This window comes from Kogia breviceps, chromosome 19 (genome assembly GCF_026419965.1).
Source record: "Kogia breviceps isolate mKogBre1 chromosome 19, mKogBre1 haplotype 1, whole genome shotgun sequence".
Classification (NCBI taxonomy): domain Eukaryota; kingdom Metazoa; phylum Chordata; class Mammalia; order Artiodactyla; family Physeteridae; genus Kogia; species Kogia breviceps.
In genome coordinates, this window is record NC_081328.1 from 8,614,216 (window position 1) to 8,639,413 (window position 25,198).

Consider the following 25,198-nt stretch of genomic DNA (forward strand, 5'->3'; position numbering starts at 1 on the left):
TGGGTGCACTAGAGGTCCTCTGGGAGTTGAATGAATACATGAGTGTAGAGCACAGGGGGGGATATGAAGGCAAATGCAGCCGGAGAGGCTGGCAGAAGCCAAACTAGGTATCAGTTCATCCTTCCAGCAAGCTTTCACGGTTCTGGGGACCCAGGCGAACAAGCTGACATGATCCTTGCCCTGGCTGGATTCTTTCTGCAGGGCCTTGCAGAACACACTCAGGAGCTTGGGCCTTACCTGAGGGCTCTGCTAACCACTGAAAGGTTTAACAGGTTAGTGACAGAACCAGCCTGCCGTAGTAAGAGGCTAGGGAAAGGTGAGAGAGAAGCAGCAGGGAGCTCAAGGAAGAGGCCCTGACCATTGGTTCAGGGGAGAGAGGCTGCCCCTGCCTGGACCTTGGCTGTGGGATGGAGAGGAGGCTGGATGGGGAGTGCTACTGCTTGGACTCCTAGCCTAGGTCCTCTGTGCTCCAGCAGGAAACCAGAGGCAGAGGCTCTGCCCCACCTTTGTCTTTGGCTTGGAAAAAACCTAGGGAATCAGAGGCCTCTTTATCCCTCCCCTTCTCCCTATTCATTTCTTACTTTTGGAGTTAAGCTTCTCTCATCTCCACCTTTGCCCATAAAGGATGATGGGGTGCTGGGGAGCACAGCCTGACCGTCCTCACCCCCACTGGGAGCACCTCCTCCAGGCTGAGATGGGGCATCCTGCTAACGCTTCAACTTGGAGGCCCAGATTGAACACCACCCCCTCCATCTGCCTTTCCCCAACCTCTGCCCTGCCTGCAGGCTCTGCATCTGAGAAGGATGGACACATTCACACCACCAGGGCCAAGTCTTTCTCTGCAGGGCAGAGAACCAGGAGGGCGAGTAGAGAGGGCACCCAGGTGGCCAACCTCCCCTCTCCCACCTTGGGCTGGGTGAGGAGTAGGGCCCATCCTTGTGCAGAGACCTCTCGGCTCCTGTCAGGAACTACATTGGTGCTTCTTTCCCTTATCCTTTTCTCCTCTGAGCCCTGAGAGCACTAGGCGCTCCCCGTTCCACCCACATCAACGTCTCAGCCGGGGAAAGCACCGCCGCCTTCTGGCTGTCTCTCTTCTGAACCTTTGCATGGCTGTTCCCTCTGCTTGGAAGTCTTCCCACCCTTCTCCCAAGCTGGCCTTGCTAAGTCCAGGAAGACTACTCCTAACTGGTCAGGTCTCTTCCCCTGCACCCCAAGATCCCTGTGCTTTCCCGTCATCGCACTCACTGCTCTGGTAGAATTTGCCAGTAACCTGTCTGTCTTCCCTGCTCGGTTCCAAGCTCCGGGTAGAAAGTGACTTCACCTTGCCTGGGCGTTGCTAGGTCCCCCGTGCCCAGTCTAAGTGCCTGACTTATAAGTGCTCAGTAACCTTTGCTGAACAAAAGGATGAGACAGAGTCGTCTGGGTAGAGTGAAACGAAGATTTCTGACATCACGAGCTCCTTTTCTGGGAGGGATGGGGATGACAGTTTCTAAAGCTTATCTATAAACATTCTCTGGGTGAACCCATCCCTGCCCCCTCCCCATGTGGCCCTCCTTGGCCCCCACGTGGTCATCTCGCCCCAGACCCTTGGGTAAAACCCTCTGTTCCATCACCCCATCTCCATCTCCCAGGACCCTGAGGTCCCATCCTTTCCCAATTTGCATTTGCCTCACTTATTAATGGAGTCACCAGCCCACCACCTTGTATATAACTGGTGGTTTACTTTCTGAAGTGGAAGGACTCTTTTTAAATTTTTTTTCCTCATTTTTTGGCTGCACCACGTGGCAGGTGGGATCTTAGTCCCCGACCAGGGATCGAACCCAGGCCCCTTGCCTTGCAAGTGCGAAGTCTTGACCACTGGACCACCAGGGAAGTCCCCTAAAGTGGAAGCACTCTTGTATCTACCATATTCCTTCAGGCTTATGATGGAGCGGAGGGCCTTTACAGAGCAGTAGCTGAGATCTCACCTCTGGAGCCTGACTACCTGAGTCTGCATCCCAGCTTTACCACTTACCATCCTAGAAATCTGAGCAAGTTACTTCATGTTTTTATGCCTCTGTTTCCTCATCTTCAAGATGAGCTTATTAGGAGTATTCTACCTTGCAGGGTTATTGGAGGATTAACTGTGTCTATGTGTGTGGTAGCCAGTCTCCAAAATGGCTCCCGACGAACTGCCCTCCCGGTATCACACTGCTGTGCCTTCCCACAAGGAATAAGGCTGATCCGTGTAATCCATGGGATATTGTGCGAAGAGTGGCGTGTGACTTCTGAGCTAGGTCGTGAAAGACAGCGTGGGTTCTGCCTTCCTCTCTTGGGTCACTCGCTCTGGAGGAGGCCAGCCACCAGGTCCCGAGGCCAGTCAAACAGCCCTGTGGAGAGGCTCCTGCCGTCAGCCGGCACCAACTTGCCAGGCATGTGGCTGAGCCATCTTGGAAGCCGATCCACCAGCCCTTAGATTTCTGCAGCCCTGACCAACATCTTGACTGCACGCTCATCAGAAACCCTGAGCCAGCAACACCGATTTTAGCTGCTCCTGAATTTCTGACCCACAGAAACCGTGAGATAATAAGGCTTTATTGTTTTAGACAATTGAGTCTTAGAATAATTTGTTACACAGCTATAGGTAACTAATACAATGCTTCAGATGCTTAGCATGCTGTCTGAAATGTAGTCTCCATACCTGTTGGCCATCATTAGCTCCATTTTACAGGTAGGAAGATTGAGGCTCAGGCTGGTGAAGTGACGTTTCTCATGTACATACATAGCGAGGAAGTGGCAGGGCCAGCAATGTCGTCAACCCAGGGCCTTTATTTATTTTATTTTATTATTATTATTTTCGGCCGTGCCTCGCGGCATGCGGGATCTTAGTTCCCCAACCAGGGACCGAACCCAAGTCCCCTGCGGTGGAAGCGCAGAGTCTTAACCACTGGACGTCCAGAGACGTCCCAACCCAGGGCCTTCAGTGCCAGCTCCTAGGCCCTTTTTTTTTTTTCTGCCCCACTGTTCCAGTTATCTATTGTCGAGCAACAATGCCTCGTGACATTAAAACAACTATTTTATTATGCTCTGGACTTTTAGTGTCCGGAACTCCAGCAGGACGCTGTGGGAATGGTTTATGTCAGCTCTACTACGTCTGGGGCCTTGGATGGAAAAACAAAGTCTGGGGATGGCTCGACAGCTGTGTTATCACACGTCTGGCAGTAGATGCTGGCTTTTGGCTGAATCCCTCCATGAGGACTCTGTTTTTGGCTGCACCACGCGGCACGCAGGACCTTAGTTTCCGGACCAGGGATTGAGAGCGTGCCCCCTGTAGTGGAAGCACGGAGTCTTACCCACTGGACCACCAGGGAAGTCCTCCATGTGGACTCGATGTAGGCTGCGCATCCACATAGCATGAGTGGCTGAGTTCCAGAGTGAGTGTCCCAAAAGGCAGAGGGCAGAAGGTGCTAGATTCTTAAGGCCTGGGCACACTGTAACTTCTGCCACATTCAATTGGCCTGCTAGTCATGGAGCCCAGGTTCAAAGGAAGGATACATAGAACCTACCTCTAGGTGGGAGGCATGGCAGAGAACGCGGGGCCGTTGTTTAAAACTGCCACACCCACAGAAGCCTCCCATTTGGTGAGGGGCTCCGAAAAACCAGCCCTGCCCTGGCAGGCCACGCTGCTGCGGTAGGTCGGCCTTACGTGCACAAAAAAAGCACAAACTCCACCAGCCTCCTGTGCTCAGTGCTCATGAAGGGCTTACATGGGGAAGGCATAGCACAAGGGTTCAGAGAAGGTGCTGGAGTCATCAGGGACACTTCCTGGCATCTAGCATGTGCCAGGCGCTGAGGAAACAAAGACACAAAACCTTAAGCAGCGGCCTTAGAGAGGAATGCGCGGTGTAGAGGGAAGATGTGTAAAGAAACACCACCACCTGATGTAACAGGTGCCACGTGAGAGATGCCTAGAGCAGACTCCTGCCACTCTGACTCAGGAGCTCAGAGAAGGCCACTCAGAAGAGGTGATATCTGAGCCAAAGGAGAAAGTCATTCCAGGTAGAGGAACAAGACTGGACAAAGGCGAGCAGACATGAGGAAACAGTGTTGGGGCAACTAGAAGTGACTCAGTATGGCTGTGGGGTGGGCAGAGCTGAGAAAAAGCTCCAGGGACACCTGGGGGTCAGATTCCAATAAGGATGACCAAGGGAGATCACCTACAGGTAAGAAGTGGGCACGTGGCACGAGAGGAGGAGGATGCCCTTGACACTGTGGGCACTGCCATTAAGCCTGAGAGATCCCAGGAGGGGGCGGGGTCAGGAGGAAGGCGTGTCTGAGGGAGGTGGACACGTGTGGAGTCTGAGATGCCTGTGGGGCTTTCAAGGGAGATTCCAGTTCTGTGTCTCGACGGTTCTGGCCTGATGACTATATAAGATGGTGGAAGCTGCTGATGGAGAGCCTTGAATGTCAGGGTCAAGGGCCAACTCTATACTCTGTAGGCAAGGAAGAGCTAGGGAAGGTTTTAAGTAAGAGATTATAATGGCTGATACTTAACGAGGGCCCATTACACGTTGGGCACAGTCCCAAGGATTTTATATGAACTGATTTGGACCTTGCAGTAATTCTGTAAGGTCAGTACCGCTGAGTTGAATTTAAGATATCATCAATTGTAATATATACCATTATGCCATGACATGTCTTCAATTTAAGATGGGTTCTTCAGAGATGCTTAAATGTAAACAGAAAAAAAAGCCACGGAATCAAGGAAATATATGATCTGTATTTAAAACGAGGAAACAGGAACAGAGAAATTAAATGGCTTTCCCAAGGTCCAGTAAGAACCAGAACCAGGATTTGAAATCGGGCAGCCCAACTCCAGAGCCCAAGTTTTTAAGCATCATTTGATACCGGACAGGATGTTTGAGCGATGTGGAGTTTTAAGAAGACCAGTGTGGCCACTGAGGGTGCAGTGGATTTGAGGGGCGTGGGCAAGAGTCAGAGGCACATCTGGGAGACTGGGGTCTACAACGAGAGGGTTCTAGAGTGGGCCGGGGGCCATAGAGCAGGAGGAGGAGACACATAGGATAGAGATCCTTCAGGAATGGACAGAACGGTTGACCCACTGCACGTTGGGTGTGAAAACAAGGACAGCTCCAAAATGTTGAGCCTGTAAAGAGGGCACAGCCTAAGAGGGTGTGGCAGCTACCACAAACCAGAGGAGAGCTGTGGTACCTGGGCAGTCAGGAGAGGGTTTCTCACCCCAGTACGGGCAGCAACGCTGCCTGGCACCCGACCGGCAATCACTTAGTATTTGTCAGATGAATGAATGTATGAATCATTTTGTATGATCTCGGGCAAGTTGTGCGACCTGGCTTTGTGATCTCGGGGTCTCATTTTTTTGGTGTAAAATGAAAGGACTGGACTAAAATGTGTAAACCAAAATAGAAGGTGTTCTGGGAGGGGTAAGCATTCCTCTCTCCACCCCCAGGACCTTTATGGATCCCCCAAACAGTGGTTCTAACTCTGGCTGTAAGTTAGATTAACTGAAGCCCCATGGGAGACCACTAAACTCAGAATCCCTGGAGATGAGGCCCAGCAACAGGTAGTTTGTAAAGTTGCCCAGAGGACTCCAATGTCCAGCTGCTTGAGAACTGGGAGCCTCGAGGGACCCAGCTTGTAAACCACGGGGCTAGGTGAAGGCCGGCCTATGCCCTTGGGCTGAGACTTATGGTTGGTGATAGGCCTCTCTTTTCATGTCCCATCTCCCATCCCCCAAACCCAAACTCCTGAGAGCCAAAGGACCAAACACCAGGGTTTCTCAACCACACACGGCTGACGGTTCGGACACGATCGCTCTTTGCTGCGGAGGACTTTCCCGCACATTTTTGGCTATTTAGCGGCATCCCTGGTCTCTGCCTACTAGATGCCACTAGCACATCCTCAAGGCCCCCAATCAAAACAATCAAAAATGTCTCCAGATATTGCCAAATGCCTCATCGCGTGCAAAATCCAACCCCCCCCCCACCCCGGTTGAGAACCACTGCGCTACGAGAGACTCCCGCACTTCCCCTGCCCTCCCCAGTTGCAGACAAAGGCCAGGCAGGGGTAGAGGCCATTTGACAGCAGGTTGAGTTGGGCCTGGCAGGAGGGCCTCTGTGGGAGCCTTCGCAGTGCTAAATGGAAGGGTAGCATGCCAGCAGGCTGACTGATGTGGTCTCACTCTAGGGGGAGGGACTTTTCCAGAACACTCATTCCCCGATTCCCAATCAGTCACAGGAGGGCCAAGAGGAGCTTCTGGGGCAGACAGCCCCCGCTTTCCTGCTTTCCGGGAACAGGCAGAAGGGGGTGTGGGAGTGATAGTGTGTATGGAGGGGATTCTTTCCTTCTGTAGATATTTTCCTGGCACGGTGACTGCCCCTGTCTGATTGGTTGAGGACTGGAGGGGAGGAACTTTCCAGCTGTGGGTGCCTGGGTCCCTGGAGGCCATCTGACGCTGGGATTGTGGGGATGTCTGGGTATCAGGGTCTGGAAGACTGAACCGCTGGGGCTGGAACTAAGGGTCTGGCTGCCCCCCCTCTCCCCCCACCCCGCCCCACGAGAGAAGTGGAAGTTGTGGGCACCTGCTCCTTAGAACTGGAGGCTAAGTTCTGTCCTCGTCTTCACAAGTCAGTTTTTGCTTGGAGGTGGCTGTACCTGAGGGAAGACAGAGGTGTAAAGTCTTACCCTCCCACAGAGGGTGGGAGCCCAGGGAAGGGAAGGGAAGGGGGCTGGGAAGGAAAGAGGAAGGATCGGGGGTGGGGGAAGGTACCGATGGGTATTTGTCAAGTGAACGAATGTATGAATCATTGATGGGTGGTGAGGCTGTTTCTGGCCCTTATCCCCCAACTCACTCCACCGCGAGGCTCAGAATACCCAGGAGAAGGACAGCTCCGGAGACAAAGAGCAGCAGAATCCTGGCTTCCCAAAGATCGTGACTTCCTGCAGGGAACCCAGGAGGCAGTGAAGGATCCCGGGGACCACACCCATCGATGCTGGGGCAGCCTAACAGCTCAGAGATCTGGGCGGGGTGAGGCAGGGGTGGGAGTAAGCACCTGGGAAGCAGCGCTTTCGGGGCCAGCAGTACACCTCGAAGCCCCGGCAGGTGGAGCAGTTGTACAGGACGGTGCTGCCCCCTGCAGGAGACAGCAGGACCAGCTCTGGGGCGGGAAGCTTCGCTGAACCCTGCGAGAGAGTTCCCCACGCTTCCTCCCCAAACTGCAGGCCCTCCTCAGGTCCCCCGAGGCCCCTGGCCCTTGCTATCCCCTCCCTTTCCTACTCACGGCAGGCGGGAGCACAGAGAGCTGAAATGAAAGACAGGGAGGATGGGGGTGGATGAGCTCAGCCACACACTCCTTTGCCTGAGGACCCTCCTTGATCCCTCCCCGCATCAGTACCTTCCCTGTTGTATTCTGGGAGCTTGGTCTTTTGAAGCCATTTCCAATATGAAAGGAGTGAGGAGAGAGACCCTTTGACCTCTGGGGAGGCAGAGAGCAGCTATAGTGCCCGGGGCCTCAGCAGGGCCGGTTCACCTCCACACCTTCACCCAGCACCTCCCCATCACACCCTCCTGTCTCCAGCCGCCCTCCACCCTTCCCTGCCTCCCCAGCCCCCTCCTCCCAACCCCCTCCTTGGTGCCATCCAAGCCCTTACGTGGTACCTCCCCCTCAACCTCACCCATGACCCTCAGGACTCTGTGAGTCTTCTCTGTGACTTTTTTCAAGGATGCATCATCTGTGGAGATGGGTAGGGACAGGGCGAGATTCCCTCATCGGCCCAGAAGGAGGTTCTGGGGCCCTTCCTGACTTTCCCAGGGTCTGAAGAAGCTCTCCCAGAGGGATAGGCCAGTGTGTCCAGAGAGGCCAGTGGACTGAGAAGATGGCTGAGAGGCACAGCTGGGAGGCCACGTGCAGCCCCCTTAGGGCACAGGGGTGACTGTTGCTCAGCCCATCCCTGGATGTCTGATCTTACCTAAGGCAAAGGCCGAGAAGTTCCAGGAGACCTCACAGTCCTTCCACCGGGCCTCCACCTGGCTGCAAAGCTGAGCCAGGCGAACCGACAAGTCACGGTGTGGCAAGCGGCAGAAAAGACAGGCCTGGGCGGCTGCCAGGAAGATCCCGCCTAGTGCCAGCATCCACATGAGGCCTGCTGGGGGTGCTGGAGCGGGGGCTGGCCCCACCTAGGCGGGGAAGGCCTCGGAATACTCTGGAGGTTCTAGAGTGTTCCAGAACAGCTGGAGTCTCTGGAGCATTCCAGAACAGTGCCACTGCTCCATCCCTGACTGACTGGGGTAAACCGGGGCCCCAGGGAACTGACTGAGACCAGAAGAAGAAACCTCTAGTGGGAGATGGACAGAGAAAGCAGGGCTTCTGCTGTACTCCCAACCTAGCCCTCAGCAGCCTTTACGAGTTTGTGGTTCCAAAAGCAACTTTATTTTTCTTCTTGTAAATCATGACCAGTGATAAATAATAAGTGACTCCCGCAGTGAAGAAGTTGTTTGTGAGTATCCCATCCCTTTCCATATCCTCCCCCACTCTCTCAAACTCTTCTGTTCATCTCCTCTCTGCCCTGGGCAGCCTTGGGCCTTCCCCAGCTATCTCCTAGCAACAGGCTCACTGTTGCCTCAGTAACCGAGAGTTCTGTACAGGCCTCCAAGGCCCAGCTAAGCCCAGTGACTTCTCTTACTTCTCACCAGAAGATCCTAGTGACTCAAAACCCAGCAGGCCCCTCCTGCCTACGTGGTGAGGTGAAGCACATGTACACACACACACACCTTGGGATTAACCTAATTCTCAGTCTACTCACACCCATACCGCGGACACACCTGGTGCCAAAACAGTTTCTGGGCAACCCCAAACAGGCTTGGACACACAGAGACCACAGAAAGGCCAGCACACAGACACCACCTCCAGCAACATGGATGGGAGCCAGGATGCCAGGGACCCATGCATCAGTCAGACTCACTGGCTAACAGGCACGTACATATGAAGGAAGGAAAGCCAGAACCCAAGGAGATGCCCCGCTCCTCCCCGTGGCCAGCCCCACCATCAATATGGGATCCTTTAAAACACTTGGATCTCCAGAGGGATGCTCCAGCCCCACAGTTAACGGGGATTCTCCTAGCTCCCTTGTGCCAAGCTAGGGTGGGGTGTACCCCTTCTGTCTCCCTCAGTGGTGGCTTGGAACACAGCAAAAAATCTCCCTTTCCGTGTTTCAGAGTGTTCTGACCTCTCATTGGTCAGGCCAGGCCAGGCCACCAGCTCCAGGAGAAGTCACAGTCCAGAAGACCACATTAGAGCAACCCAAAGTCTCTCATTTCCCCCAGACCTCACTGTCCCTCCTTAGGTTCTGCTAAGCCTAGCCTGGGCAGAGAAGCATCCCCACTTTTCCAGACCCTGGATACTAAGCTCCAAGCAAGGAAACACCGAAGGTCCCCAGGCTCAGGCGAGGACCAGCCAGGGAAGCTTCCCCACCCCTCCCAGGATTAACACCAGTCCAGGCCCTCTGGTCTCTTGAGCCCTTGGGCTCTCTCCGGTTTGGGGATTCCTGCCCACATCTGGGCTCCAGTCAGGCAGCAGTCAGGTCCTGACTCTCACAGCTCCAGGAGCAGAGCTAGGAAAAGGCTCAGGAGAGACTTCACCCTCTTTACTGACCCATTCTTTCTACCCCCGCCCCTCGCCCACACAGTCAAACTGAGAGCAGCATTCCTAGTTCTTAGTTCCTAGTGCCGGACAAAGCGCAGAGATCGGGAGTTGAGCAGGTCTTCGGGGTCAGGGAAGACGGAGTCGAGACGGAAGCCATGCTCCAGGGCCACCCGCAGCACCTCCTCCAGGAAGCCCGGAGTGCCCACCACCTCCCGTCGCTCTCCTGGCCCTCCACTCCACAGCGGCTGCAGCCCCAGTCTCCTGTACTCCACTTCGGGGAGCTCTGCAGGGCAAGGGGCCCATTCCAGATGAAAGTGTGGGCCTCCCTCCGCCCTGTCCTCATTGGCCACACCAAATCGGGCGCGCATGGCACCCAGACACTCAGGATCGGTGCAGAAGAGGTTGGCCCGGAAGGTGTCCACCTGGACAGAGCTCAGCTCATAGTGGTGTGGGCCCCGACGAGCAGAGAAGTGCACCAGGCGGGGGCTGCTATCTACATCTGCGTGGAGCAGGGCGGCTGTGGGTGCTGGGGTCCCCTGAGAGGCCTCCAGTTCCCGCAGGGCATCCAGGAGGGGCCGGATCTGGTAAAAGTCAGCCTCTGCCCTTAGAAGCGCTGTCTCCCCGTATCCACAGGGCAGGTCCAGGCGGCCCAGCCGTAGGAAATTGAGGATGTGCCGGAAGGCCTTGCCATCTCGGTCGATAAAGTAGTGGCCGCCTCCCTGGGGATTGAGGTTGGGCGTCATGGGCGTACCGGCTCTAAACATGGCCCCCAGCATGGAGTCTGGGAATCGAGTCAGGGTCTCCAAAGTAGTGGAATATAGCGTGCCCCCGACATTCAGGGTCACAGGGCCCCCAAAGGAGGGGGGCGGGGAGGGCACAGGAGGAGGAGAAATTTTGAGGAATGTCGAAGACACCGAAAGAGAAGAAAAGGCAGAACTTCCTGGATGTGTGCAGAACTGGGTCGTAAGGTTCAGACTGTCCGTGGGTCGGAGGCACAGGTTGGAGTACAAGGCAGCAGGATTGGGGGCTCACCCCAGCTACCTGGGTGGTGGGGGATGGTTTCCGGGCACAGAAACGCCGGAAAGGTTGAGAGAACGGATGAAACGAGCAGAAGGAAGTCAGAGAGGGACGGGGGATTTAGGTCCAGACGCATCCGATTCTGGGTGGTCGGCGATTCCTTTCTGTGGTCTTCAGACAGGGGGTTTCCGCAATCCAACCAGCAGGTGACGGTGGCGAGCACAAGGCCGACGCTGAAGGGACCAGCTTCTCGGGCAGACGGCTGTCACCGTGGGCGAGTCCACGCAGGGCTCCGGGGGCCGGTCAGAGGCCTGGCCTGGCCTGGCTCCGGCGCTGGTCCCAGGAGAAGGAGGCGAGGCTGACCGGAGCCGATGGCGGAGGTGCCTCTGTATCGGCTGGGGAGCGAAGATACACACTCAATCCGAGCTGCCAGTGTCCTAGGACTCCTATGGAAGCACCCACGAGTCTCAAGACCGAACGCCGCCGCCTTCTCCTGGTTTCGCTGCAGCTGCTTAAGTACTCTCCGCCCCAAGGAGGTGGCCTAAGGGCAGAGGCCGGGGGTCCTTTAAGAAGCAGCCCCGCCCCCTGGGCGCCCCGCCCCCCGCCCCCGCCCCCGCCCGGAGCGCGCGCGCTGTGGTGGTGGAAGCCGAGGCGAACTGGAGAGACGGGGCTGACGGGCTGGACTGGCGAACGTTAGTGCGGGTGGGGTCCGGAGGGTGACTCAGGCGCGTCGTGTTAAGGATGTGGCCGCGACGGCCCCACCGGCCCCTAGGTGTGCCCGACCTCACGTCTGCAACTCAGCGGGGGGCCGGCGTCTCCTATCCGGCCTCTATAGAAACTGAGGCCCAGCCATCGGGGGTTGGGGACCAGTTCCTTTTCAGTCGCTCCCGCAGGGAATTCCCGAGGGGGCGGGTGCTGAGCCGCCGCATTCCAGGGATGCCTCCGGGCTGGGGTGGCCCGAGCCAGCCTCTCCATCCCGGCCCGATGCCAGGACCCCCCCAGAGAAGGCTGGACCCAGCCCACGCAAGGGGTCTCTGCCGGGACTGACGGCTCTGGCCACGTCTCCTGAGCCCGCGAGCCCCGCCTCAGAGCCGCCTGGCACTCGGACCGAGGCCGAAGCTCTCAGTTCACTCCCCGGTAGTCACCCCTCGAGTGACTACAGTTCGCAAACTCCCAATCGCTCCTGCACCCCAGAAGCCTCAGTGTCCGACACCTCAGCTGCCCGACGAGGGTGCTCGATAAATGAACTTTGAAGAACAAAGCACAAAGGCTTTAATAGAAAGGGGCAGGCGGTGGGAAGGGTAGGGATGGGGGGTGCGGGCCCTCGAAGGCCTGGGATCAAAGCGTGTGTAGGTCATGGCTACGCCGGCTCAGCTTCTCCGGGTCGTCGGACGCCATGAGGGAGAAGTCGCGGAAGATATCGAGATACGTCTCGTCTCCTGAGGGGAGGGAGGAAGGGTTGGGAGGCCGGGTGGCTGGGCCCTAGCACGGAAGAGCACAATAGGGACAGCCCGGCCTGGTAAGACCACGCGCTTCCAGCGTGGGTAGAAGGGACATCTGCACCGTCAGGGCGGCGCCCTCGCCTATTATTCTTTGCTCTGTTTCAAGGATCCAGCGCGTAGGATGCGCCCAGTACATATTTGTTGAATAAATGATGTAATTAATCAATGAAGCTGGGCAGAGAGGGGTGGGGACGGGTCACCAGCGGCCAGAAGCCCAGTTACAATGTCGTGTGGGCAGAGAGGGGGGTGGGGGGTACTTTACCAGCCTGGCCCTGGGCCTCATCGACCTCCCTCATCTTTGCCAATCGCAGCCTGAAGGGGAGGGAATTAAGGAATGAATGACATTCTCCTCACTCCCCCCGCCCCAACTCCCATCCTTTGAGCTGGGCTGTTTCATTCACGTTTCCCCAGGGTCTAGTGCTTTAAAGATGCCTGACAACGTTAATGAATGCTGCCTCTCTCAGAATAAACTCACCTTCCTCGGACCCTGCCCTCCCCGCTTCCTACTCCAAGCCTCAGTCAACACTTGGAGCACCCTTTCAAAGTCTGGTCCTGGAGCTGGCCCCTCCCCTCCCCTCCCCAGGCCCCGCCCAAGCGGATAGTGCAAGCGCTAGCCCCGCCTCTTCAGGCATCCTCACAGAGTGACGATGTCAGCGTTGGCTGTTTCCACGGCGATGGTCAGGGGATCTCTGCCTTCAGAGTCTCGGGCTCCCAGATCGGCCCCCCGTTTCAGGAATAGGCAGGCCAGCCTGGACAGGACAGCCAAGTTCAGCCGGCCCTTCACCCTGTCTGGAGCCTTCCTCCTCAAGGTCATTATCCCTACTGCCCCTACCCCGTGTGGCCAAGAATGGTTGCATGGTGGAGCGGGCCCCGGCCGTGGCTGTCCACTTGGTTCACGTTTGCCCCGTTCTGGAGGAGGAACTCACAGGCCAGAAGAGAATTCTGCGTGGAGAAGTAGAGAATGGGGATAGAGGGTGGCATCTTTTGAGGCAAATTTAAAGATGTTTTAGAGTGGGGTCAGTTCAGTGGGTAGGTATGGGATGGCAGGCTCTGCTCTGGCTCTTTACATTAAATATAATTTAATATACATTAAATCCATAGTACAACCTAATGAGGTATGTTATCCCTATTTTACAGATGAGGAAACTGAGGAACAGGAAGGTTCATAATTGTAAGAGGTGAGTGTCTGGGTTCAAACCCAGGTTTGTCTGCCTCCAAATCTCACATTCTTAGCAACCAGGCTCTATTGGTTATCACTCCCCTTGAGGTGGGAGAGGCTAAGAGCTGGGACCAAAGTCCGGAGTAGGGGAGGAGAGGAGGAGCCTAAGGGTGGGGTGGGGTGGGGAGGTCGGCAAAACTCTCACAGCAGCTGTGGCCTGGATCAGCGGTGTGGCATTCTCCTGACCCCCGTGGACCCAGTTGACATCGGCTCCATGGGCGAGGGCATCAGCCATGGTGGGAAGGGATGGAGGATGCCCAGCAGCTCGAAAGAGCAGGGCCCCAGGGTGCAGGCTGCCCAGGTCCTTAGAGGGTGGCTCTGTTAGGGGGAACCAGCTGTGAATCTGGGGAGAAAACCCTCAGCACAGTCCCCTGATGCTATAATGGGAGAGTTCACTTCTCAACTGTGGGCAAGCCTTCAAGACTGGGGATTGTGGTGGGAGGTGATGGTGGGTGTGGGTGGATGTGGGTAGGTCCCCTAGGGCATATGGGATAGATGGCAGTGTTCACCTCTTCCTGTCTGACCACCCTGACTGGCTGGGATGTCGGGGGTGAGCTGACACGGTGACGGTCAGCCTCATCTCTCTTGGCTCCCTCGGTTCCAGCCACACTCACACCCTCCTCCACAGGCCTCTGGAGACCCTAGCTCATTCTCCTGACTCTCCTCATGCTGCTGACACGCTCACACAGCCCTCCTGGCCTCCTCCCAGCCCCCGCGGTCCTTCCCATCCTTCACCGTAATCCCCGAAACTCCTGCCTCGAAAAACCAGTGCCAGTGGGCTGTGGCCCCCCATAACAGGCTCGAGGGGAAGACGTGGGCCCCAGACTCTGCGCCTCCCCACTGGGCTTGGCACCATGCTGGAGCACACAGCAGGCGCTCAACAAACGCCCAGCCAACCCTATACCTGGCTTGGGTCTGAAGCTCCCGGGCTGGGGCCTGATGGTGCCCGGCTTTGGGGGCACAGGAGGCTGCCCCCTTGGGGGCCCCAGGCCACCTCTTCGCCCGCGAATCTCGGGAAGCTTGGTCAGGAACTTCTTCTCCACATATTTGGCGTGAATCCAGGCCTCCTTCTCTTGCCTGTTGGGGGAGGGTTGTGGGAGAAAAAGGGGACAGTCTTCCCTCCTCCCATCCCAGGCTCTCCTCCCTCCCTGCCCATAAGGAGGGCAGCCCAGTCCCTCCACCCCAGCCTCACCGGGAGCAGCTGGGCCCTGGCTTCTTCACGGCCATGGCCTCCACACGGGCCTCATAGATCTGGTTCATGACGACATTCCCCAGCTCACACATGAGCTTCAGGCGGCCCAGGCGGAGGCAGAGACAGACGGGTAGGGTGCAGGTGAGTGTCTGAGCCCTCGGGGCTCTGCAGCCCTGCCCTCACCACACCCCACACTCTCACAGCACCCCAAGTCACCTTCACGAGTTCCGGCTCCCATGAGTCAAGGGTCAGGGACCGGACTTTGGAGAAATGAACTCCAAGGCTCCTGGAGGGCAGAGGGGAAGTCAGGCCCTCTGCGGGGGAAGCAGCCAGGGGAGCTGCTGCTGCTCCTGGAAAGACTGGGGGGGCAAGGTCCGGCATGGGGGTCCCGTGCAGGGGCGCTGGGCCAGGAGGCAGCAGGGCAGCCAGGGCCGTGCAGCCTTGACCTGCATCTGGCAGGATCCCGCCTGTTCACCATTCCCTCTTCTCTCTTCTTCTCATCCTCTCCAGCCACCTCCCCTCTCTCCACGCACTCTGGCCGGGACAACTCTTTCCACGCCATTCCCCCTCCCCACTTCCACCAGAATGATGGGGCGCATAGACTCGCTAAGGCCTCACGACATCTCTCTCTGCTTTTCGTCAGCTCCCCCGCCCTCAGCAGCCCTGACCCTGCACCTCCTCCAGTCAAGCCGCTCAACTCCCCTGGGTGTCCCCCTACCCGGGCCAGACCAGGACACTGAGGGGCTGGGCCCACCTGGGTCCACCTTGTGCCCCACAGGATCGGCCCAGGCCTGTGCCCAGCGACAGACAGAATCTGAGAGGAAGCCCAGGCAGGGCGGGAAGGGAGGGAGGAGCCCCCGTGCTGGGCTCCAGCTTGCCTCCACCCCACTCCACTGCCGCCAGAAAGAGTCGGGGCCCGCGCCTGGGACCCTGGGGAGTGACCTGTGGATGCCGGAGCACTGAATGCAGAGGGTGACGCCCAGGTTGATGCTGGCCCACTCGGGGGCTGGCTCCCGGCAGTCACAGCACTGGGCGTTGCCGTCCACGCTCTGCACCTGGGCTGCCACATGCCCGACTCCACCAGAACCCCTTCCCCTGGTCACCCCGCCAGAGCCCAGGGTGGCGGAGCCCACGGCCAGGTGTCCTGAGCCCTGGGGGAGACAGGGGAAGAAAGAGGGGCTCTGAGGTCTAAGGGAAGCGATGGCCCATTCCCTGGGCAGCCTGGCCCTGCACCCCCACGTTAAGGTACCTGGCCTGGCCCCCGGGGGCTGTCATCAAGGCGAGCCTGGCTGAAGGCCGTGGCGATGCTGCTGTGTACAGCACTGACCCACAGCTGCAGGAGGCGCTCTGAGTCAGCCTGCAGGAGGCAGGACCTGGGCAGGGGGGCAGCCGGAGGGCAGGGAGGGGTCTGAGGCCTGGGGAGCCGAGTGGCAGGACGGGCAGGCTGACATTCAGCTAGTATTCATCTGGCACCACTCATACTGAAATACCTCTGCACCAGTTGGTAATATCCTTCCAGATATCCCCCTTCACCCTAGACCCTCCCCTAGCCTGCCCCCCAGTTGAGCCACCAAAGGGCTAATGCCTGGGGCTGCATCAGGGGCCTCCAAGATCCTGCTACAGGGATGCCTTTGTGATTGGCCCTGCCTTTCCAGTTGGTAAAATTGAGATATACGGGTGTCACCCCTGGGCATTGCACTCACTTGCTGGGGGACACCACCTCAAAGCAGAACCGCCTTTCTGAGTCAGGACAGAGCTTCACTGTGCAGAGACGAAGGTCATCCACCACCACAGTCACAGGGTCCTGGCAGGGAAAGGAGGTTGGGGGGCAGGCGTCCAGGCAGCCACAGCAGGGCTGAGTCCTCCTGGGCCCAGGCATCCAGGACCCGGGCCTCCTCACCTTGTGCTTCTTCTGATAAACCAGTTGGTTGCTCTGAATAGTAAACCAGCGTCTGGAAGAGGCAGAAGTAGGGTTAAGGACATGGGCGGCATTGGAATGTGGCTCGGGACACAGACAGGAGAGAGGCCGTGCTCTTAGTCCCATAAGGATCTTGCTGAGAGGAGAGAGACCAGGCTGCCTATCCCATGAGATGTTCCAGAGGAGGGTGACAGAGGTGCAGCCAGGGACATCTAAGGGGTGCTATTCACATCCCGAGTACCCCAGATTTGATAACATTTATGAAGAAGACAACTTTCCAGCAGATGGCGGTAAAATGCATTGTCTAATGAGTCTATTGCTACGTTTTGGCAAGTAGAAGTATCTTGGAGAGAATTCCCTGGCAGTCCAGTGGTTAGGACTCTGCACTCTCACTGCCGAGGACCTGGCTTCGATTCCCAGTCAGGGAACTAAGATCCCGCAAGCCATGAAGTGTGGCCCCCAAAATTTTTAATTTAAATTAAAAAAAATTTTTTTTAAGTATCTTGGAGAAGGGGCTCTGTCTTCTAATTTGTGCAAATATCCCACATGGGCCGGAAGTGGCCCTGGAAGGGGAAGGGGTCGAGTCAGAGCAGATCATCGCCCTGCTCCACACCCTGCGATGGCTCCCCACTTCCCTCAGAGTAGAGCCAACAAGGCCCTGTCATGATTCACGTCCTCATTAGCTCCACCTGCATCACCTACCACTTCCTCCTCCCTCCCTCTGTCCACACCCTGGGCCTCCTCTCTGTTCCTCAAATCTTCCAGGTTCCTCAGGGCCTTGGTGCTGGCTCCTTCTTCTACCTAGAACATTCTCTCCCAGATATCCTTCCAGTCTTCACTCAGAAGTCATCTTTTCATGAGGCCTTTGCTGACCACCCTATTTATTTATCATTATTATTATTTTTTGGCCACAGAGCTTGCAGGATTCTCAGTTCCCTGACCAGGGACTGAACCTGGGCCATGGCAGTGAAAGCCCAGAATCCTAACCACTAGGCCACCAGGGAACTCCCTGCCCACCTTATTTAAAATTGCAACTCCTCCCCAGCTCTTCACATTGCTTGCTTTATTATTTTTCACCTATGGTACTCTTAGCTTCTAAGAGATAGTTTACTTAATTATTACGTTCTTGTCTGTCTTTGCAGATGGAATGTAAACTCTCTGGAGGCAGGGGGTTTGTCTGTTTTTCCTGGCTATAGTTAGCACACTCAAAAAAATATAACCTGATGGGTCTGGCCGATTGGGGTGTCTGCTCCTCACCTGCTCCAGGTTTTAAATGCATTGCTTGCCCGTTTGAAGAGGTGCCCTTCCATGAGCGGGCCACCAGGCCCCTCCTTTAGGCTTGGTTCTGGCTCTTCCCCACCCAGCTCCTGGGGGCACAAAAGGGTCAAAGGGCAACTGAAGTGGGCAGAGACCAAGGCCCCAGGCCCATCTGCTTCCTGCCCGCGGCCCCAGCCCTCACCTTCTGTTTCAGCAGCACGTGTCTCTGCTCCATGTCCCTCTTCTCTCGAGCCGAATTCAAGACCAGCCGGTGTAACTGAACACACAGGAGGGGCATCTTAGATGGCCCCAGCCTCCCAAAACCAGGCCACGAGAGTCATCTCAGAGCCCCTACCCTCCCTCTTCCACCCACCTGCGCCCTGGGTCTCTACCTGGCCACCCAGCTCCTTGCGATACTGAGCCAGCCGGCTCAGCTCCTCGTGGCCCTGCTGGAAATGGGTAGCCTGGGCCTCCACCAGACGCAGCACCTGGGGGACAAGGTGGGCAGGGGGCAGACCCCTCTCTTTTCCTCTCCCTCCTGCTCCCATCAGCAGGCTCCTCCCCTCCCTGCGCTCGCCCCCACTGCAACTCACAAACTCCATGATGTCAAACTTCCTCTTGTCCTCGATCACATTGATCTGAGAGCCCAAAAGACCTCAGGTCAGCCTTGAAAACACAGACGCACAACCCCCCCACCCGCCACCACACACCAGTGACTCTCCAGCCTTGAGGTGACTGGGGTCCTGGAACCCCAAGAAGACAGGTTGGGGCAGGCACCTGCAGGGCATAATCCAGGGCCCGTCCCCGGTACCCGGCTCGAGCAATCTTCAGAGCAGCTCCGGCCTCTTCTGCCTCCTGGGCCCGGCGCCTGGGGACCTCTGCGTTGTGGGTAAGAGCAGCCTCCAGGCTCTCAGCCCCCCGCCAGAAATCCCGGCGAGCCTCTCGGAAGCCCCGGAGACCTCTGGGGATGTGGGGATAACAGAAAATCACCGATACACCCGCCTGCCCCAGCAGAGAAGTCCTTGAGATTCGCTCACAGCCTTGCAGCTAGCCTATGGACGGTCAGAACTCCAAGGGGACCCTTGGGATGGGGGACAACAATCAGGCCACCAGAAGCCCCCAATCTCACGACTCCTTCATTCAGGGAGGCCCCTGCGGCAATGGGAAGAGGGCTGGAGGACTGGTTTTCCTCCTAACTCACTCCTTGACCAGAGTTTGGATTTGCTGCTGCAGTGTGTGCTGGGTGGCATCTAGAAGCTCCTGAGGGAAGCAGAAATTGGCAGGTGGGGGTCAGGACCACAGACGTCCTTGCTCCCCTCACCAGCCCTACCTACCCCCACTTACTGCATGGCTGTCCAGCTTGTGGCTCAGGCTCTGAGTGAATTTGTCCAGACACTCCTAGGCAAGAAGAGGCAGAGAGAGAGTTTCAGGCATGGGCGGTAGGGCCCTCCCATCCCTAGACCCAGCCTGCTCTGGCCTGGGACCCGCAGACCCCAGACCAACCCTCCCCTTCCACAGGATCTCTCCACATCCCAGACCCCACCCCCGCCTGGTTTGGACCCTCCACGTACCGCCATCAAGGGCTCTGGTGGACCCGGGTGGGCCAGGTCACAAATGCCAACAATGAAGGCCCGGCTGGCGGCAAGGTAGTGGCGCCCACTTTCCAGGAGGCCATTACCCAGCTTGAGGAGCTGGGAAGCAACAGAGCAGCAGGAGTCGTGCCACGCGCCACCAGTGCCCAGTGCCACCCCCGCTCCTGTCCTACTTCCTCTCCCCTTTCCCAGGGCCGTGCCCCTCCCTCCCCTTCTCACCTACACTCCTCTGTGGCCCAGTCCAGCTTCTAACACACACGTGGTGCTTTCTCATCTCTGTTTCTTTGCTCCCACTACTCCGTGCCTGGAACTAAATTCCTCCCAGCCTATCACCAAAGCCAGTGTCAGCTTCACCTCCAAAACGTCTCTCCTGCCCTGCTCCGTCTGCTTGGATCCAGAGTTCCCCAGAAATGTCATCCTCACACTCTATCTGACTCCCAGAATGAATGTGCTACCTGGTCGGTATTCAATTCTACAGTATTTACTGTCTAGACTTGTCCGTTCTGTGCTTAGTGAAAATTCCCTCATAAATATTAATCGGTCAGCTAGGCCCGAGGGTCAGGGCAAAGATGGTGCTCCTAGGGCCCATTCTGTCTGGCCCTAATTACAAACAAGAAGGCTTGATAAACAGAGGGACAAGTGACTGGCCGGAGGAGGATCTCTGGGAGAGCCAGGTGCCCGACCCAGAAGCCAAAGCGAGGTCTTCTGACACCTGGCTCTTGTTACATGCAGGAATTGCTTTGCTCCTGAGGTGACACCATTGGCTCTAGCCTGAGTCACCATATCTGGGATGGGGCAAGTGTCTGTGGAGCCTGTCAGCTCAGCCCAGGGAACAGGAGACCACCACAGAGGTTCTATGAGGAAGTCCTGGGCAGCAGGGGCTCAGAGAACGTGGGTTGCATAGGTGCTTGTGGAACTTTTGTTGAAGTGAAAAACACTTTTTAGGGCTAGTGAAGGCTTCAGGGGAATATAGCTTGACTTGAAGATGGCTGGCAGGGTCAGTAAGGGTCAGGAAACTGAGCATGATCAAACCTTATCAGATGTCACCATCCAGTGTCTGTGATAAGGGACAAGGACCCAGATGACCACAACTCCACTGTGTGGAGGTGGCAGACTGAGTGTCCAGTCTTTTCCGTAACCACCTCACCTTCCTTCCCAAATAGCTGAATAAGGAACTTTCATAAGATCGAACTAGTGACAAACGGGTACATCCATACGATAGCACAGGGCAGCAAAGCAGAAGGAATGGGCTATTCATCTGTGAACTATTAATGAATTGCTGATAACTACTGATATGCCACAACTTGAATAAACTTCAGAGACATTATTCTGAGAGGAAAAAAAAGGCCCATCTTGAACGGTCACATACTCTATGATTCTGCCTAGATAACAATCTAGAAATGACAAAAGCCTAGAGACAGAAAACAGATGAGTGGTCGTCATGGATGAGGAAGGGGCTGGGGGGGGGTTATCATTACAAAGAATGGCACAAAAGAGTTCCTTGGTGGTGATAAGAGTTTTGTATCTTGAGTGTGATGGTTATGAGATTCTATACGTGTGATAAAGTGCCACTGAATTATACACAAAGATTTTTTTAAGAGTATATGCAAAACAGGTAAAACCCAAGCAAAGTCTTTAGACAGTTCATTGTATCATACCAACAGCAATTTCCTGGTATGGGTAGTATACTACCATGACAGCAGATGCTGTCATTGGGGGAAGTTGGGAGATAGGTACGTGGGACCTCTCTGTACTATTTTTGCAACTTCTTGTGACTCTGCAATTAACTAAAAACACAAGGTTTAACTTAAAAATACACGTATATATTCATATGTAAACTGAATCACTTTGCTGTACAGCAGAAACTAACACAACACTGCAAATCAACTACACGTCAATTAAAAAATGTATATATTATTTGGTCACCTACTAGCTTGCAGGCCATGGTATAGGCACTGGGGATTGAGCAAAAACAAAATGTAAAAGTTCCTCATGACACTTACATTCCAGTGGGGAAGAGTAGACAAGAAAAAAAATTGGCAAGCCTGACAGACACAGGCGAAGGTGACCCCGTGATGATTCCACCCTTGCATAATCCTCACACCCCTTGAGTGTGGGTGAGTGAGAGCTGTGCTTTGCTTCTACTCAGTAGAGTACGATATGGCAAGGGCGATGGGATGGCACCCCCAAATGACAAAGGTGACGGATTCACTCCTGTAGTCACATTCGGACGTAAACTGATGCCATCTTGCCAGCACATGCAAGGGGGACTGCTTCTGGCACTGAAGAAGCAGGCTGCTACGAAGTAAACCACCTACGGACGGGGCCCGGTGGCAGGGAACTGTGGGTGGCCTCTAGGAGATGAGGGCCTCCATCCAGCAACAGCAAGCACCTGAATTCTGCCAACAATCACGTGAGCTCAGAAGAAAACCCTCAGCTGCGGATGAGGCTACAGCCTCTGTCAACACCTCAGCTGCGGCCTGTGAGACCCTGAGCGGAGCACAGTTGAGCTGTGCTCGACTCCCGACCCACAAAACCTATGATAACACCCGTGCGTTGTTTTAAGTCGCCGAGTTTGTAATAATTTGTCACACAGTAAAAGAAAACTAATACCGCGAGTAAACAGGTAATGTGTCAGATCTGGATAAAGGCTGTAAAGAAAAAAAAAGCCAAATAAAGGGGGGTGGGAGTGTGCCGTTTTTATAAGGAATATCTAGGGAGGCCTTACTGTGTGTGTTCAAGTGTTTTACTGGTTTGTTTTCCATGGTTAGCCTGTGAGCCCCCTGAGGGCAGAAACAGCCTGCTTCTCCCTGAGGCGCCCGGGGCTCGCATAATGCAGCTCTCAAGAACCGACCAAGTAAGCCCACAGGTGCTCTTGTTTTCCAAGACTCTGAGCTCCCTGAGGGCACAGAGCCACTTTTTGGCTCCTCTGTAGCCCCAAACATCTACCCCACCTGGTCAGCATTCAGCAATCCCCGGAACTCATTCTTGGTCTCTAGTTTTCTCCCTGGCCTCACCCCTCTCATCGTAATCCCACCCCGGGTCACCTCTCTCCACGCAGGATCACCTTTTCCAGCCGGGTCTCCAATTCTGACACTTCGGCTTCCACCAGCTCAATGGAGGCTCTGGGAAAGGAGGGATGGGGTCACAGGAACAGAGCTTGGGTCCATCTGGTCTGTCCACCTCGGCAGGGTCGGGGGTCGGGGTTAGGGGGCAAAGGGTACAGACGGAAAAGGCTGATGGGTTAAGAACTGCCCACCCACCCTCTCGGGCTCGCTCACTGCACAGTGTGGGAGCTACTACAGCCCAGGCCAGAGCAGGAAGGGTAGAAAGACGGTGGATGTGGCGAGGGCAGGAAGTTGCTAACCGCCCAGTGCAGGTGCTGGGGGAGGGGCAGGGGTCCAGAGAGAGGGAGGAGGGAATGCCAGCTCTGAGAGTGAGAGGCTGGAGGGACCCCCTTCACACATGCAGTGGGTGGCGAGCATCAGAGCACGAGATTCGATAGCAGAGGTACTGCTCTGGCCCATAAGCTGGATCTTGTCCCTTTGAGACTTACTCCCTGGAAAGACATCCTCCGACTTGGGGAAGGTTGTGCGTGTGTATTAGGGGGTGTTGGACCTCCCCGCCTCTGCCCGCCCCCATCCTCCGCCCCGGGAGAGCTGTGCACACTTACCGGAAGCGGGGTGAGTCCTTAAGGCACTCCTCAAAATCCAGCTTGACCGTCATCTCAGCTTGACCGCTCTGGGGCCAGTGGGCCCTGGGGCCTGGAGGGTGGGGATGCTGGTGGCAGTACTCCCTGCCCCGGGGGGCGGGGGGGGTGCTGATGAGGAAGGAGGAGAGGATCCTCTCCTGGGTAGAGCCCGGGGGGTGCGATTCTTTCCCTAAGTGGAAGGGGTGTCCTAAGAGAAGCTCTCACCCCACACTTCCAGGCAACGCTGGGAGGGGTAGAGGCGGGGCCTGGGCGGTGGAGAAAGGGCCTGAGATCAGAGAAGCCACAGCCCCGCCCTCAGAGCCTATCTGCAGTCACCTTCCTACCAGGGCCCTGGTCTCTGCTTCAGTCTCCTTCAGTGGTTGAGTTGTGGGGGTCTGAGACATACAGGTTCAAATGCTGATTGAGTGACCCTGGGCAAGCTCTCTGACTCCTCAGTTTCCTCATCGGAAAGATGGGCCATGATAGTTCCGATGTCCAGAGTGTTGTAAGAATTAAAAATGACACTAGTGTGTGGCTGACTGGATCACACCAGCCCGTGTCCGACGGCTGCAGTGGGGTCTCCTTGGACTCCTGGGGGCCTGTTGAGGCCAGTCCCCCAGACCACTCCAAGCTTTCTTTTCTGCTCTGCCCGCCTGTGGTTTCCTGTGTGTGAACTTCCCTTTCGGCCCCCCGCTCCTCAATGACAGCTCAGGCCCAGCCTGGACCACCAATACCCAGACTCCTGCTCTTCTTTCTCTTTATTGTCTACCCCTCCCAAGGGTGGTGAGGGCGGGGACAGGTTGGCCCCCACCCCATCCCCAGCTGGCTACAGTTTCCATTGTCTGGTTTCCTCCTCCTGAGTCCACTGGAGCTGCAGGGTTTCATCTGGAGAGAGGAGGGAGTGGATTTGTGGCTTTCTTGCGGCAAAAGATCTGGCCCATATGACTCCCTGACTCCCTAGAACCTATCCACTCAGCCCCTCTCCCTCCCTGGCCAGCCCCTTGTTCCTGCTCAGGCTCACATCTGTGCTGGTTTTGGTTTGAGGAGCTTGGGCGGCTTCCAGGTTCCCTCTCTGAGCCTTCGGTGCTTTGCCAGTTCAGCCCCTTGGATACCAGCCACTGACACCAGCCAGACATTGCTCGGGACCCACTGTCCTTGGAGGACGGGGCAGTACCTGGAGCAGGGTAGGTGGCAGAGAGGAATCAGGAAGGAGGCATAGGGGCAGCGGTGGTGCTAAGCTGGCAGGAGGTCCCAATCCCTCTGAGCCTCCCTGGGTCCTCTCCATACAATCCACATCACACACAAGGATGTCGAGGGCCTGCCTCATCACCTGCTGCTGATCTACTGGCCTGAGGGGAGTGGGGGTTGGGGGGATGGGAGCTTGCCAAGAGCCAGGCCTGGTGAGATAGTGGCCTGGTGCCCTCACCAGGCTTCGATGACATCACTGTCACCTTCAGGGAACTCTCGGTGGCCTTGTAATCCTGCGAGGGGCTTCCAGTGTGGTCCAGCAGACGGACCTCAGTGCTTATGGGATTCTCAATCACCTGATTCAAGCTTGTGGAGCCTGGAAGCATCACAGGATCAGGGTTGGGGCACCCATCAGTCTGTTGGTTCTCGGCCACCGCCCCGCTCCCAGGCTGACCCAGCCCAGCTCTCACTGTTCCGCTGCTCATCTTCTGTGTCCTCCTCAAGTTCAGGGTGGGGAGAGGACCTCAGGTATCTTCCTTTGCTATAATACTCCTTGCGTCGCAGATCAGTTTCCTTCTCCAACACGACGGTGGTGGATGAAGCTGGGGACTGATTTCTTAAGGCAAGAGAAGCTGAGGAGTCAATCAAATCAGTCTGAGTCATACAGCCACCTAGCGAATACAGGCCACCAGCTCCACTGTGACCTCCAAGCACCGGGGAGAAGCTCAAGCCCCAGGCTCTCATCTCACTTCTATCACCTCCTCCCATTTTAGAAAAACGTCAGTGACTTTTCCACCCGCCATGGTTCGCTTGGGCTTTCTGTTCCTCCTCCCCAGCCAGGCTTCCTTGGGGAATATCCTGATGAGGACCCCACTCCAGCTGCCCTCTGTCTTCCCTGGGGTCACCTTCCAGCACGACTTCCCTGTCAGCCAGCAGGGCCCTGAGGAAGACAGACTATGGTGG

General features: G+C 56.3%; 4 protein-coding genes across 5 annotated transcripts; all 4 read right to left on the minus strand.

Moving 5' to 3' along the window:
• Positions 1-6,645: 6,645 nt before the first annotated feature.
• Positions 6,646-8,188, minus strand: TMEM95 (transmembrane protein 95). 2 transcript variants are annotated; one of them, XM_067021714.1, is made up of 7 exons: positions 7,987-8,188; positions 7,693-7,749; positions 7,413-7,493; positions 7,299-7,319; positions 7,069-7,151; positions 6,870-6,953; positions 6,646-6,672 (listed from the first exon to the last, which is right to left on the minus strand). In XM_067021714.1, exons 1-7 carry the CDS (start codon positions 8,153-8,155, stop codon positions 6,646-6,648), a joined length of 522 nt encoding a protein of 173 aa, XP_066877815.1. In that variant the 5' UTR covers positions 8,156-8,188. The 2 variants fall into 2 exon arrangements, with proteins under 2 accessions (XP_066877815.1, XP_066877816.1); XM_067021715.1 differs by lacking the exon at positions 6,646-6,672 and having other exon boundaries at positions 6,866-6,957; positions 7,071-7,151; positions 7,987-8,170.
• A 236-nt stretch (positions 8,189-8,424) lies between these two features.
• Positions 8,425-11,237, minus strand: KCTD11 (potassium channel tetramerization domain containing 11). Its single transcript, XM_059047054.2, has one exon. The coding sequence runs from the start codon at positions 10,433-10,435 to the stop codon at positions 9,737-9,739; it is 699 nt and encodes a 232-aa protein (XP_058903037.1). The 5' UTR covers positions 10,436-11,237; the 3' UTR covers positions 8,425-9,736.
• A 693-nt stretch (positions 11,238-11,930) lies between these two features.
• ACAP1 (ArfGAP with coiled-coil, ankyrin repeat and PH domains 1) lies at positions 11,931-23,302 on the minus strand. Its single transcript, XM_059047295.2, has 22 exons — positions 23,030-23,302; positions 22,424-22,481; positions 19,336-19,455; positions 19,109-19,162; positions 18,966-19,024; positions 18,542-18,725; positions 18,358-18,402; positions 18,157-18,252; positions 17,967-18,041; positions 17,765-17,874; positions 16,490-16,541; positions 16,293-16,393; positions 15,839-15,962; positions 15,532-15,740; positions 14,806-14,875; positions 14,590-14,684; positions 14,302-14,474; positions 13,543-13,715; positions 13,011-13,120; positions 12,817-12,927; positions 12,441-12,490; positions 11,931-12,115 (listed from the first exon to the last, which is right to left on the minus strand). Exons 1-22 carry the CDS (start codon positions 23,080-23,082, stop codon positions 12,015-12,017), a joined length of 2,223 nt encoding a protein of 740 aa, XP_058903278.1. The 5' UTR covers positions 23,083-23,302; the 3' UTR covers positions 11,931-12,014.
• Positions 23,303-23,827: 525 nt separating this feature from the next.
• LOC131745899 (uncharacterized) lies at positions 23,828-25,044 on the minus strand. The gene is made up of 4 exons (XM_059046605.2): positions 24,706-25,044; positions 24,474-24,611; positions 24,069-24,221; positions 23,828-23,932 (listed from the first exon to the last, which is right to left on the minus strand). Exons 1-4 carry the CDS (start codon positions 25,001-25,003, stop codon positions 23,874-23,876), a joined length of 648 nt encoding a protein of 215 aa, XP_058902588.2. The 5' UTR covers positions 25,004-25,044; the 3' UTR covers positions 23,828-23,873.
• Between the last annotated feature and the right edge of the window lie 154 nt (positions 25,045-25,198).

Excerpts from the sequence above, each read along its gene's own strand:
- TMEM95 (XM_067021714.1), bottom strand. The coding sequence starts at position 8,155 with ATGTGGATGCTGGCACTAGGCGGGATCTTCCTGGCAGCCGCCCAGGCC. Across the intron at positions 7,152-7,298 it reads TCTCTGTGCTCCCGCCTGCC|GGGGCAGCACCGTCCTGTAC; the intron begins GTGAGTAGGAAA and ends TGTCTCCTGCAG. Across the intron at positions 6,673-6,869 it reads ATTCTGAGCCTCGCGGTGGA|GTACAGCCACCTCCAAGCAA; the intron begins GTGAGTTGGGGG and ends GTCTTCCCTCAG.
- KCTD11 (XM_059047054.2), bottom strand. The coding sequence starts at position 10,435 with ATGCTGGGGGCCATGTTTAGAGCCGGTACGCCCATGACGCCCAACCTC.
- ACAP1 (XM_059047295.2), bottom strand. The coding sequence starts at position 23,082 with ATGACGGTCAAGCTGGATTTTGAGGAGTGCCTTAAGGACTCACCCCGC. Across the intron at positions 19,456-22,423 it reads TGGAGACCCGGCTGGAAAAG|CTCCTCAAGCTGGGTAATGG; the intron begins GTGATCCTGCGT and ends GTTGCTTCCCAG. Across the intron at positions 14,475-14,589 it reads CCAGGGCCCAGCTGCTCCCG|GCAAGAGAAGGAGGCCTGGA; the intron begins GTGAGGCTGGGG and ends CTCCCCCAACAG.
- LOC131745899 (XM_059046605.2), bottom strand. The coding sequence starts at position 25,003 with ATGGGAGGAGGTGATAGAAGTGAGATGAGAGCCTGGGGCTTGAGCTTC. Across the intron at positions 24,612-24,705 it reads AGAAGATGAGCAGCGGAACA|GCTCCACAAGCTTGAATCAG; the intron begins GTGAGAGCTGGG and ends TGATGCTTCCAG. Across the intron at positions 23,933-24,068 it reads AAACCAAAACCAGCACAGAT|ATGAAACCCTGCAGCTCCAG; the intron begins GTGAGCCTGAGC and ends TCCTCTCTCCAG.